Raw genomic sequence first — 13,351 nt, forward strand, 5'->3', positions numbered from 1 at the left:
TGACCCCGCCTCATTCGCGTGGCTTCAGTACATTCGGGACCGCATGTCGTTTCCAACACATGATGACCCCGCCTCGTTCGCGTGGCTTCAGTACATTCGGGACCGCGTGTCATTTCCAACACATGATGACCCCGCCTCGTTCGCGTGGCTTCAGTACATTCGGGAGCGCGTGTCGTTTCCGACACATGACCCCACCTCATTCGCGTGGCTTCGGTACATTCGGGAGCACATGTCGTTTCCGACACATGACCCCGCCTCATTCGCGTGGCTTCGGTACATTCAGGACCGCGTGTCGTTTCCGACACATGACCCCGCCTTGTTCATGTGGCTTCGGTACATTCGAGACCACGTGTCGTTTCCGACACATGACCCCGCCTTGTTCACGTGGCTTTGGTACATTCGAGACCACGTGTCGTTTCCGACACATGACCCCGCCTTGTTCACGTGGCTTCAGTACATTCGGGAGCACGTGTCCTTTCCGACACAACCCCACCTCGTTCGCGTGGCTTCGGTACATTCGGGACCGCGTGTCATTTCCGACACATGATGACCCCGCCTCGTTCGCGTGGCTTCAGTACATTCGGGAGCGCGTGTCGTTTCCGACACAACCCCACCTCGTTCGCGTGGCTTCGGTACGTTTGGGACCGCGTGTCGTTTCCGACACATGACCCCGCCTTGTTCACGTGGCTTCAGTACATTCGGGAGCACGTGTCGTTTCCGACACATGATGACCCCGCCTCGTTCACATGGCTTCGGTACATTTGGGACCGTGTGTCGTTTCCGACACAACCCCACCTCGTTTGCGTGGCTTCGGTACATTCGGGACCGCGTGTCGTTTCCGATGCATGACGACCCCGCCTCGTTTGCGTGGCTTCGGTATGTTCGGGACCACGTGTCATTTCCGACGCATGACCCTGTCTCGTTCGCGTGGCTTTGGTACGTTCGGGACCGTGTGTCGTTTCTGACACATGATGGCCCCTCCTCGTTCGCGTGGCTTTGGTACGTTCGGGACCGCGTGTCGTTTCTGACACATGATGGCCCCTCCTCGTTCGCGTGGCTTTGGTACGTTCGGGACCACGTGTCGTTTCCGACACATGATGACCCTGGCGCGTAGGTGTGGATTTTGCTTTCACAATCAATAGTGTTTTAAATAAATGAACGTATCTTTTTTCTATTTACCATTCTGGCGTTCTTTAATTCTTCATGGAGATCCAGATTTCTTGCTGCTACTTTCACCCTAACTAGCTACTTCTAACGTTTCCTGTACTTCACATCTATTGGAACTGATTCTTTTCACTTTGGCTTGTCAAAATCTGCCCCTGTGTTAGAAATCTATTTCCAGTGGGGGTAGAATTCTAGTTGCAAGTTTTTCCTCCCAGCACTTTGAAGACAGCCTTCCATTGTCTTTCGGCTTCCACAGTTTCTGACGAAAGGGTCAAATCTTTTCTTATGTTTTGTCTTCCTCATGAAATGTGCAGTTTTTTCTCTGGGCCACTTTTCAGGTTTCTTTATCACTGGTTTTCTGCAGTTTGCCTATAATATACCTTGGATTTTAAAAATATATATTTGTTCGGCTTGTGGATTGGTGAAATTCTTGAATCTCCGAGTTTATAGTTTCATAAAATTTGAGTACTTTTGGTCATTATTTCTGGAAATTCTTTTTGTTTGTTTTGTGTCCCCTCCCCCCTGCTGCCCCCCTCCCTGTGTGTGCCCCTTACTGGCCTGTGACCTTGAGCAGGTCACCTGCCCATCTGTGAATGGGGAGGGTGATCCTGGGCCCTAGGATGGGTTCTCGTGCTCCTCTTGCCAGAGCTTGTTCCATGGTAAAAGAAAAACTTGAGCTGAACTAAATTTAAAGGAGTTTAGTTGAGCAATGAACAATTCATGAATTGAGCAGCCTCCCGAGCCAGAGTATGCTCAGAGACTCCAGCACAGCCATGGGGTAAAAGATTTTGGACAGAAAAAGGAAGTGACATACAGAAAACGGAAGTGAGGCATGGAAACAGACCGGTTACAGCTTGGTGTTTGCCTTATTTGAACATGGTTCGAACCGTTGGCTACGTTTGGCCAAAATTCAGTGACTGGCACAAGTGTAGGGCACGGTCCGTTTACACTGCCTGTTGTTATCATTCAAGATGTACAAATCAACCTGTAGGCCACACTGAAAATATGTAAGGAGGCACCTTTAGGCTAAACTTGATTTAACTCATCATCACTCTCGTTGTTCCACGAATGCAACTGAGGCCCTGACTTGACCTTGCTAGGCTGGGCCATGGTGACATCGAGGGGTGGTGGGTGCTGGGTGATGGGGGGGCCGTTCCTCAGGCCTCGCCCTCCTGGAGGCCGCCTGGCAGTTCCTCCTTTCTCCAGTCCTTGCCCTGAGTGCGGCTGCTGGACCCGGAGGCCTGGGGCTGGAGCAGGGTGGAGGTAGCCGGACGGAAAGTATGCAGGGGGCCAGGACTTGCCCGGGAGCCAGAGGTGCACAGAGCATCCGTGGACAGACCTGCACACTCCCAGATAGAGTGCTAGGATCAGCCCTGCCCTGGCCAGGCAGCTCAGTGACCCCGAGCAGAGCCGGACTTGGGCCTTGTCCTGGTGGAAACCCAGATGTACAGCCAGGGGTGCTGTGTACCTTCAGGCCGCGCCACCTGAGGCCAGCCCACACAGGGTTGGTGTTGGGAGGGTCCCCGTAGCACCCCTAGTGTCTTCTAGCCCTCACACCTGTTTGTAGACCTCAAACCATGCTCTTTTATTGCTAAATTTTAATGTGGAAAATTGTAAACTTGCAGAGAAAGTTGAAAGAACTGCACAGACACCCCCATAGCTGCCACCTGGATGCCAGCCTGGAGTCTCTACCTGGTTTAGTCACGCCTTTAGTGCCTCCACCTGCGTGCATTTCAGAGTGAACTTGGCCCTCAGTGCGTTTCCTTCTGAACGCTGTTTACTTGCCATTCACTTCTCTTTCATTTATGTACAGTGAACCGCACAGCTCCTAAATGTGCCATCCTGGGCACTGTGACAGTTTGTGACAGAAATGTGTAACCCACAGCTCTGTCCAGGCCCAGGGCAGGCCCTCACCCAGGAGGGTCCCTCCGGCCCTGCCCCAGTTCCCCAGCCTAGCCCAGAGGCCCCGGCGATTGCCTTGGTCATTCTGGACCTGCGCCCCGTTTGTGCTGTCGTCTGAGCAGTGTTTCTGAGATTCACCGTGTTGCATGCCTGGGTTTCCTTGCACACAGGCCCATGTGGCCGTCCCTTCCCTGGTGTCTCCTGGGCACCAGCCCTCTCTTCGGGTGGGGGCTGGTAGCAGTCAAGCTGCCGGGAGCTGGGAGCGCTCTTCACGAGCTTCTCCGGATGTGTGCTCTGCTCCTCTGTGAACCTCGGGGCTGCTGGCTGGAGGGTGGGCAGGCCACGAGTGTTTTGATGTGCTTCGATGTACGCTCTGCCCCTCTGTGTAAATGCCCAAGATGCTGCCCGGGGGGCGGGCAGAGGGCGAGTGCTTGACGCGTGCAGACCCTTCCTGTGGTGGCCGTGCCGTTTATCCTCACCGTGCGGCGGGCGAGCGTTCCATCCACCATGTCCTCATGAAGACTTGCTGTCCTCACAATGTTCTGTAGGTTTTTAAAAACGGAGATAAAACCCAGTCACTCAGAATTCACCATCTTAACCATCTTAAAGCGTACAGTTCAGTGTCTGTTAGAATATGCAGCATTCTATAGTCACCACTTTCTAATTCTAAAACGTTTTCATCACCCCCAAAAGGACCCCCGTACCCATTAGCAGTCATGCCCATTCCTCCCTCTCACTGCCCCTGCCCCGGCTCTGTCCACGCATTGGTTGGTTCTGACGTGGTAGATGTGTGGAACCATGCAGCATGTGGCCTTTTCCCACTGGCTTTCATCTCCGTGTGTGCTGCGCTCAGGGCTCACCTGCATTGTGTGGAAACCAGTGTTTCTGTCTCCGATGCTGAGCTGGCGGTGCAGAGCTGGACCTCGTGTCTGTTGCTTCGTCAGCGGGGCTGTGCTTTGACTCTTAGTGATGCTGCTCTGAGCCTCCACGAGCAGATGCTCGTAGCTGCCGGGCACACACGCCAGCTGCTGCGGTGTACGGGAGCTCAGGGTGCAGCCTTTCTGAGGGACCACCCCCTGCCTTCCTCTCCTTTCTTCCAGCTCCTGGGTACTTTGAAGGCAGGCATGGTTGTCCAGCCCTGACCCCAAGGTGGCCAAGCCGCAAAGAACCCCTGAGAGGGATTCAGGGCCACTTTGCCGCCTCTCAGGTCCCTGCCCCTGGGGACTGCCCAGAGCGGTTAGCAGAGCTGGGCCTGCAGGCTTCACCCTCAGCCTGTGTTCTCTCCTCCTCCCTGTCTCCTCCCAGCCACCCAGGTCGATCCGCGTGACCTCCAGGAGCTGTTCCAGGAGACGTCGGCCAACGTCTTCCGAATCAACTCCAGTGGTGAGTCTGCGTCTGGCCCGGGCCTGCCCCTCCATCCAGGTGCCCTGGACCCCGACACGACGTTGGAGTCGAGGGTGCTGGTGCATGGCATCCCCCCTCAGGCTGTCTTGTGGTGCAGTCCCGGGTTTCTTGGGTGGGAAGCAGTGAGCGCTGGGTCAGGGCCGGGTGCCGCTTCCGCCGGCTGCTCCTGCCCGCTGCTGGCTCCTCTCCCTGACCCCACGCTGCTCCTTGTCAACACCTTTTGTGTGATCTGGATGGAGCCCAGTGGAGGAAGGAGCATCCCAGGGCCGCTCAGACTTGCAGACCGGAGGTCACTGCAGGAGTGAGCAGAGCCTTCGGTCCTTAGGGACACCTTAGCCTCTCAGAGGGCCCTGTCGGTGCACATAACTTGTGTAACTCTGGGCTGGGTCTGTGGCTCTCCCATCTCTTCAGTGTGGCGAGCAGAGTTCCCAGCGAAGCTGTTGCATTTAGATCTTTGAGAGCAGGGACGAGAGCCACGTGTCAGATGGCCAGGGGAGAGGTGAGGGAGCAGGGTGGAGAGAAGCTGTCCCCAGAGCCAGGGCAAGACTGCTGGAGGCAGCTCCTCAGAGCCCCTGACTGCACGTGGGCCTGAGCGCCTGTCGCAGACCAGCTGGGGAGGGGTCCTGGCTGGTGTGACCTTATGCTGAGGTCAGTGTGTGCCCTGGTCTCCAGGCCACTTAGGTGGTCTGCCCTGGCTCAGGCACTGGTCCTTGGGCTCTGCTCACCCTGTCCTGGCTGTAGTGGGCCACCCATGTGGAGTAGCAGGGGCAGGGAAGCTCCTTCTGCCCTCACCCTGTCCCTCTTCTCTCGGGCAGTGACCTCCTTGGAGCGGAGCCTTCAGTCCTTAGGGACACCGAGTGACACGCAGGAGCTTCGGGACAGCCTGTGAGTGTGTGGGCCACGGCATCTCCATGCCTGGGCATGGTGCATGTTGGGGGGCAGGGGCAGGAGTGTAGTCCTGTGCCCACATGCTTTGTCCACACAGCTGCCTGCCCACAGCTGCCTGGGCACACGTGTGCGCATATATGCACACACACCTACGGATAAGCCTAGTCAGTGCTGTGAACCTGAGACTGGGCTCTCGGCCTGCAGGTGCCCGGGGCACGCAGGTGTACCCCGCCCCGACGTGGAAGCCTCAGTGCACCTGTGCATGCCCCAGTCACGCGCATGCGTGTGCTAAGGTGGGGGGGTGCATGCCTGCCGGCACACGCTTTTCCCTGCCAACGTGCTCCAAATGTGTCTTTCACGTCTGAAGGCTCCCTGTTGGGGCCTGCTCAGCTGTGGACACAGGAGGTGAGACCGATGTGCCATTTGCACAGCCATGGGCTAGGTTGGAGTGGGGCGTCCTGTCTTGCTTCTGCCCTTTCGGGGAGCTGAGCCTTGGCGGGCTCCCACTGGACTTTCCTTGAGGGGTGCCTAGCAGCCTGCCCTGGGTTGGGCTGGTCTGGGATGGGGAGAGGTGCCTTGAGTGCTGTCTGCTAAGCCTGAGCCCTGGCTGGGCTGGGGAGGGGAGGGAAGGGAGCATCTGTCCCAGGTGTGGTGAGAGTGGCACTCTGGGGTCCGAGGGGACCCTAGCAGTCTATACCTTTGCCCTCCATCTGGTCCCCGCTGCACTTGCTGCTGTGACCTCCCATGCTGGCCTGTGTCTCGCCCTGCAGTGAGCAGGATGCCTGCAGCCCCAAGGACCCCAGCCAGCCCCAGGCCACTGCATTGGGATGTTGTCCTCAGACTCCCCTGTGCAGAGCTGGTGGCCACACCAGCCTCGCGCCCTGAAAGGGCCAGAACTGAGGAGACTGGGAGGGCCACGGCTCCCACAAGGGTGGAGGGTGCTGGAGTCTCTGCTCCTCCTCACAGTGGCTCCATTCAATATACATAGGCGCCCTGCCACACAGCCTCACGCTCCAGCTGCAGAGCACCCTTTGCAGATGTTCAGGGCAATTCTATTCTTAGCCTTTTTTTTTTTTAAGCCCTTTTATGAAACTGAAACTTACTGTTTTCTGATGTGACAGTGACGTAGGCTTGTGATGAGGAATTTGGACACAGGATGCCTGGGAACCACTGTTAGCATGTCAATGTTCCTTGCCAGCCTTCCTCACACCCGTGCATATTCGCAGAGTCAGAGCTCAGCGAGGGACTCTGGACCTGCTGGTCACACCCGGGCTCTGGGGTACTCGGGCTCAGGAAACGCGTAGCCTCTCAGAGGGCCGTGTTGATGCACGTAACTCGTGTAACTCTGGGCCAGGTCTGTGGCTCGCCCATCCCTTCAGTGTGGTGAGCCGAGTTCCCAGTGAAGCTGCTGTGTTCAGGTCTTTGTGCCTCTGCCCGGCTCCTGGGTTAGGTCACAAGGGCCAAGTGGGATGGGCACTTCAGGACCCTGGCCCTCATGTGCGCACCCTGGGCCGCCCGGCCTGGTTAGCCGAAGACCGACACCACCCACTGTGGGCCTTGGAGAGGAGAGAGGGCCCCAGCGTGGGGGAGGAGACTGTCCTGGTCTGAGGACCGAGTATCCCAGCACCGTGGCCCTCCCCTGGGCCAGCCTCAGCTGTCAGGTCTGGACACTCTTGCCTTAGTACTTTTCTAGTCCTCCCTGTGTGGCCGGCTATGGTCCTAGCCTACTTGTCATGGCTTATCTAGAGCCTTCTGTGGCCCCTCGGATGCTCCCATATCATGGACTGTTAATGTTTAAAAATAACTTTTGAGACCAACATGATTGCCAGTTCTGTATTTCCTCCACATTGACGAAGTCGCCAACTAAGGACATTTAAAGGATATACCTTCATCCATGGCCGCCATCATTTCATCAGGGAAGAGGCTTTCCAGCCCTGCAGTGTAGGAGGGACCTAGTCTCAGGAGGGAGGGTGGTCCTTCCACCTGAATACATTCAGCTTCAGAAAAACCTCACCAGGTAGGGCCCATTTCCCTCATCCCATGCAAGGCTGATGTGGCCAGGTCATTTCTATCACCTGCTTGCAGACCCCACCCTAGGCCTCCCTGTCACAGACCCCCACACTGGAGTCCAGTGGCCACATTGCAATCCCGTGGGTGGGGCTCAGTGGCAGCTCGGCTCACACACTCCTGTCTGGGCTCTATTCCCTTCCACCCTGGGGGCCGTCACCATGTGGAGGTGGTGTGTGGGCTGGCTCACCCCATGGTGTGTGGCTGTCAGAAATACTCGTTCCTTGGTGCCGAAAAGAAGAAGTAGTGTTCAGACAAAGAATTTTCTCAGCAAGGCAATTTTACTTTCTGCAGAAGGAGTGCTGCCTGTTAGCAATCCTGCCACGAGAGCACAGTTGAACAAAGAAAGGCAAGAATATTTATCCCTTATGCATTGGGTCCTTTAGACCTGATTGGCTAACAGCTTAAAACTTTCCTGAATAGGTAAAGGCAAAGGAGAACAAAAGGAAAAGAGGAAGTTGCTTGTGAAAGAACTTAGAAAAGTAGTCACATTTCCAAATAAGGACGGCGTGTAGGCTGTGAGCCGGGACGTGTTTGAGCATGTTTAGAACAAGTATCTTGGTTAAAGTACAAGGACATAGGATGTACTTATTCCCTTATATCTAACAGCTACATAGAATAGGACTTGGCAAAGAGTTATTAGTATAAAAGCAAGGAGGCTTGAAGGAAGTTAGTTTTTTTAAAAAACTATTATTTGTAACACTTACTATTTATTCTTTAGTAAGAAGGGAAACTTTGAAGGGGACATTTTTTACTTTCCACAGTGGCACAGAGGACCCGCTCCCCTTGGAGCTTTTGGACTTGTTCCTGTGGGCCATGTTCTCTGATCTGCCTGGGGCACGCGTGTTCACTGATCTGCCTGGGGCACGCGTGTTCTCTGATCTGCCTGGGGCACGCGTGTTCTCTGATCTGCCTGGGGCACGTGGGGGTTTGCTGATGTGCCTGGGGCACGCGTGTTCTCTGATCTGCCTGGGGCACGTGGGGGTTTGCTGATCTGCCTGGGGCACATGTGTTCTCTGATCTGCCTGGGGCACGCGTGTTCTCTGATCTGCCTGGGGCACGCGTGTTCTCTGATCTGCCTGGGGCACGCGTGTTCTCTGATCTGCCTGGGGCACGTGTGTTCTCTGATCTGCCTGGGGCACGCGTGTTCTCTGATCTGCCTGGGGCACGCGTGTTCTCTGATCTGCCTGGGGCACGCAGTGATGCCTCCCTCTCACCTCTCTAGTTGTGGTGAAGGTGTAGGTTGAGTGGCCCTAGTGGGGGTGCATTAGAGGTGGCTGCTGAGGGTCTGCTGGCCCGCTGCCCAGCATGCAGCGATGGGAGTGGGGTCTGGGTGAGCTGGGCTGCTACTCCACGTGAGGTGTGCTCTTCTTCCCGGCCCGGGATTTTTATGTCAGAATCAGCACCAGAAGGGCTCAAGGAGCCTTGGATGACGTTCATTCAGCACCGCAGGCTCGTGCTTGGCAGCTCTTTCAGGGGCTTAGTCCTAACAGCCCGCCTCCTGCAGTGAGAGCTTAAGCAGGGCAGGGCCATGATCCATGTGTGCGGTTCACCCCATCCCACTGGATTGAAGGCAAGTCCCTGTGGCAGAGGGGTGGCCAGCAGGGTGTGAAGAGCTGACCTCCTGCAGTGCCCGATGGAGGGCTCTGTGAGGGTGCCAGAGAGGGCTTACAGTGCCCTCCATATGTAAAGACAGACCCATTTGCCAGCTGGTGCAGAATTGCACCCCTCTGTCCCTCTGTAAGGATGGACCCATTCACCAGCTTGTGCAGAACTGTGCCCCTCAGTCCCACTGAGAACGCACCCATTCGCCAGCTGGTACAGAACCGTGCTCCTCTCCTGCTGTAAGGATGGACCCATTTGCCAGCTGGTACAGAACTGCACCCCTCTGTCCCACTGGAAGGACGGACCCATTCACCAGCTGGTGGGCATTTGGGTGACTTCATTTTGACCACGATGAATAAAGCTGTGGTGAATGTAGGTGTGTAGGTGTTTGCGTGGGTATAGGTTTTCACCTATCTTGGATAGATCCCCAGGACTGGACTTGCTGGGTTATACGGTGGCTCTTTGTCTAACCCTTTGAGGAACTGCCAGACTTTCCAAAGCAGCTGCCCCATTTTACACCCCCACCAGCAGTGCTGGAGGGTTCCCATCTCCCCACCTCACTGTCAGCACTTGTTGTTATATGTCTTTTGGATGTGGCTCTCCTCGTGGGTGCGAAGTGGGGTCTTGTGGTGATCTCATTTGCATTTTCCTGATAATTGATAGCTTCAAGCATCTTTTGATTTGCCTATCTTCTTGGAATAAATGTCTATTCAGATCCTTTGCCCATGTCCTGATTGGGTATTTTTCTTTTTACTGTTGAGTTGATTCCTTCTAGAATTTTTCTCCTCCTGTGCAGCCCATGCTCTCCAGGGCTGTCACTGGTGCTGTTTCCTCATCCGTCTCATGCTCTCCAGGGCCGTCACTGGTGCTGGTTCCTCATCCGTCTCATGCTCTCCGGGGCCCTGGCAGGTTCCTCATCCGTCTCATGCTCTCCGGGGCCCTGGCAGGTTCCTCATCCGTCTCATGCTCTCTGGGGCCTTTGCTGCTGCAGGTTCCTCATCCGTCTCATGCTCTCTGGGGCCCTGGCCTTTGCTGCTGCAGGTTCCTCATCCGTCTCCTGCTCTCCGGGGCCCTGGCCTTTGCTGCTGCAGGTTCCTTATCTGTCTCATGCTCTCCGGTGCCCTCGCCTTCACTGGTGCTGGTTCCTCATCCATCTCATGCTCTCCTGGGCCCTGGCGTTCGCTGCTGCAGGTTCCTCATCTGTCTCATGCTCTCCGGGGTCCTCGCCTTCACTGGTGCTGGTTCCTCATCTGTCTCATGCTCTCTGGGGCCCTGGCCTTCATTGGTGCTGGTTCTTCATCCATCTGCTCCAGCCTCTTTTCCTCTCTGATCTCCTCCCCTCCCTTGGTGGTATTGCATATCCCACAGCTCAGAATCCCTCCTCAGTGGAGCATTGGAACCCTAGGTGTCCCTCCAGTGCTGCCACCTTCTCGCCTGCTAACTTAGGGTCCTTCTGGACTGACCTGGGGTCTCCCTGTCAGTCCTAGGCCAAAGAAGGGACCTCCAGGACCCCACCCTACCCCTGCCCTCACCGGTCATGGGCTGGCCTGTCCACTCCTCTTGAGCTGTCCCGTGTCCACGCGCTTCTCACCTTCCTTTCCACGTCCCGGTCAGGCCCAGCCTTGGCCTCTGGGCTCCTGCACTTTCTTCTCTTGGCCTCCCCACCCCTGGTCTTGCCCCTGACAGTGGATTCTATATGTAGAGCTCAAAGTGATCTTTAAAAGTGTGGATCTGATCACATCGGTTCCTGCTTAGGAGGCTCCAGTGGCCTGCCTCCCAGTAAAGTAAAACCCAGAGTCTGGGCTGTGGCCTTTCAGGTCTGCCCAGCATGACCCTCGCTACTGTAGACCTGTCTCATGGCCACACCACCTGCTCCAGCCACATGGCCTCAGACTTCTGCCCGCTCTGCCCGCCTCACTTCCAGGCGCTCTCATGCCAGGTCTTGCTGGCCCGCTTGCCCTGGTGGTCACCTCCTCCACCGTGGGCGGTCCCTGGGTCTGTGCATCAACACCACTGCATTGTGTTGACTTGGGTGTCACCTGCTCATGAAACTGAGCCGTGGTCCACATTGGAGTCACTCCTGGGGCGTTGCCGGGTCTAGGATGGGGCAGTCCACCTACTGGGAAAGGGCAGGAACCAGGAAATCAAAGCAGCCCAACCACAGGCTCTTCCCACGAGCCCCCTCAGCCGAGGGACCAGCAGGGGCACTGCAGTCACTAGGAACACGGGCAGAGGGGCAGGAGCGCGGATTAACCACTTGGGTCTGGAGCGGGTGGCAGGGTGCCTTCCAGGGCAAGTGTGTCATCTGGGAGCTGGCATGGCAGCTGGGAGAGCTCAGGGCCCGCTATCAGGGAACCTGGGCTGGTCCTGACCCTACCTCTGCCCACTCCAGCTCACCAGCTCTGGCCTGTAGGTGCTGTGACTCAGGGCCTTGTGTCCTCATCTGTAAAACACGGGTGGTCATGGGAGTAAATGAGCAGGTATGAGATAGGCAGGACAGAGGTGCTTCTAAATGACATCTTAAATAATGACAAGCAAATGAGAGAGCCTCTGTGCTCAGGTCAGTTCTGGCCCCGGCAGACTAGGGCAGGGCGCTAGGGCAAATGGGCCTTAGGTGACACACCCCCCAGGCGGCCTCGCAGACTCCTCAGTCACCTGACTGCTGGCAGCAACGGCACCACCTGGCTGGTGGTGCAGGAGCCACCGAGCTGGCAGCTGTGCAGGCCTCGCACCGGAGTGCTGGGAGGGGGATGCTTGGGTCAGGTTTCCTGCACCCTGTAGCCGCCTGCCTCGCCTCTCAGCAGAACCGTGCAGAGCTGGCTTTGTGGGGATACGTGGGTTTTGTAAAGCGGTCACGGGGCTTCAGGTGCAGTTTGATGAAGGCTCCAGTTCACTTGGTTTCTTTTGGTTCTGCTGATGCATCAGATTCAACCTCAGGCCAGCTTCTCTTGAGGCGACAAATGGGTGTTATGGTTCCGGGCATTGCATCTGTACTCCACATTGAATGTGAGATGGGCTCTCTCTCTCTCAACATACAGCTAGCGTTTCCAGCTTTCTGTGCCTCCCTTGGCTCCTGGCTGAAGCAGTCCAGGGCAGGCGAGGGTCACAGGTTCACTGGCATGGGCCTCACTGTGGTGTTGGGTTCGTAAGACAGGTGCAGTCTCATCCCTGTCCCTGCACTCGATCCACTGCTATTCCCCAAGCCATGCGTGCCGCGGTGACGGAGTGGGACCCCTCCCTCGGTGGCTGTGAGGATGGATGGGGAAGTGAGACACAAGCGGGAGGTGCCCTCTATTTGCTGTTGTGGCAACTGCCCGGTGATGGCGAGTGGGAGTGCTGACATCATCAGTCCATTCTCTAGTGAGGATGGCGACTCCCTGGCTCTGACAGTGTGAGCTCCCGTGTCCTTGGGCCAAGTGCCCTGCTGGTCCTGCGTTGCTCTGTTGCCCTTGCTGAGGCACCTCGGCCTTTGGAGCAGTGTCCAGCCTCAGATTGGAGTCGCCATTTCCCGGAGGAGCCCCCTCCAGTGGGACCCACACTCAGCCTTGTTGCCCCGTTGCCGCCCACGAGGCCTCCCCGTGCCAGCAGGAGTCTGTCTGAAAGTGCCTCTTTAGGATGCCTCTCATACTTCGGCGAGAGGCAGAAGTTCCAGAGAGTCCCTGATGACTCACTGTCCACTCTGGAGACCCAGGAGGTGGCCATGAGCTGTCCCCTCCCCTCGCCCACCCCATGCCACGGCGTTCAGCCGTGTGCTGCCCCCTGTGCTGCTCCTCCTCTCATGCCCCTTTCTAACTCCATATACATTTTAGAATCAGCTTGTCAATTATTATTTCTTTTAAAAAAAGCTTTCTGCAGTTTTTTGGGATTACCTTGAATCTGTGGGTAAATTAAAGAACTGGTATCTTAACAATATTGTCATCCGGCCCATGGACACAGCCAGGCCGGCCTTTCATAAGAGTATTGTCATCCAGCCCATGGACACGTCCAGGCCGGCCTTTCATAACAATATTATCGTCCAGCCCACAGACACGGCCAGGCCGGCCTTTCATAACAGTATCATCGTCCAGCCCACGGACACGGCTAGGCCAGCCTTTCTTAACAACATTGTCATCCAGCCCATGGACATGGTCAGGCTGGCCTTTCATAAGAGTATTGTCGTCCAGCCCATGGACACAGCCAGGCTGGCCTTTCATAACAATATTATCGTCCAGCCCATAGACACGGCCAGGCCGGCCTTTCATAACAATATCGTCGTCCAGCCCATGGACACGGCCAGGCCGGCCTATCATAACAGTACTATCGTCCAACCCACGGACACGGC

General features: G+C 56.3%; 1 protein-coding gene across 21 annotated transcripts in view; it reads left to right on the forward strand.

The window, feature by feature from the left end:
* The window catches only part of LOC105488409 (t-SNARE domain containing 1), a 136,010-nt gene that overhangs the window by 71,794 nt on the left and 50,865 nt on the right, over positions 1-13,351 (forward strand). For all 21 annotated transcript variants that reach the window (XR_011606655.1, XR_011606656.1, XR_011606657.1 and 18 more), the window contains 2 exons: positions 4,372-4,449; positions 5,286-5,355. Coding sequence is in view for 18 of the 21 variants with exons in the window: in XM_011752413.3 (XP_011750715.2) it covers positions 4,372-4,449; positions 5,286-5,355 (148 nt within the window). In the remaining 3 variants the exon portion in view is untranslated. The remainder of the gene's footprint in view (positions 1-4,371; positions 4,450-5,285; positions 5,356-13,351) is intronic.

This window comes from Macaca nemestrina, chromosome 8 (genome assembly GCF_043159975.1).
Source record: "Macaca nemestrina isolate mMacNem1 chromosome 8, mMacNem.hap1, whole genome shotgun sequence".
Classification (NCBI taxonomy): Eukaryota; Metazoa; Chordata; class Mammalia; order Primates; family Cercopithecidae; genus Macaca; species Macaca nemestrina.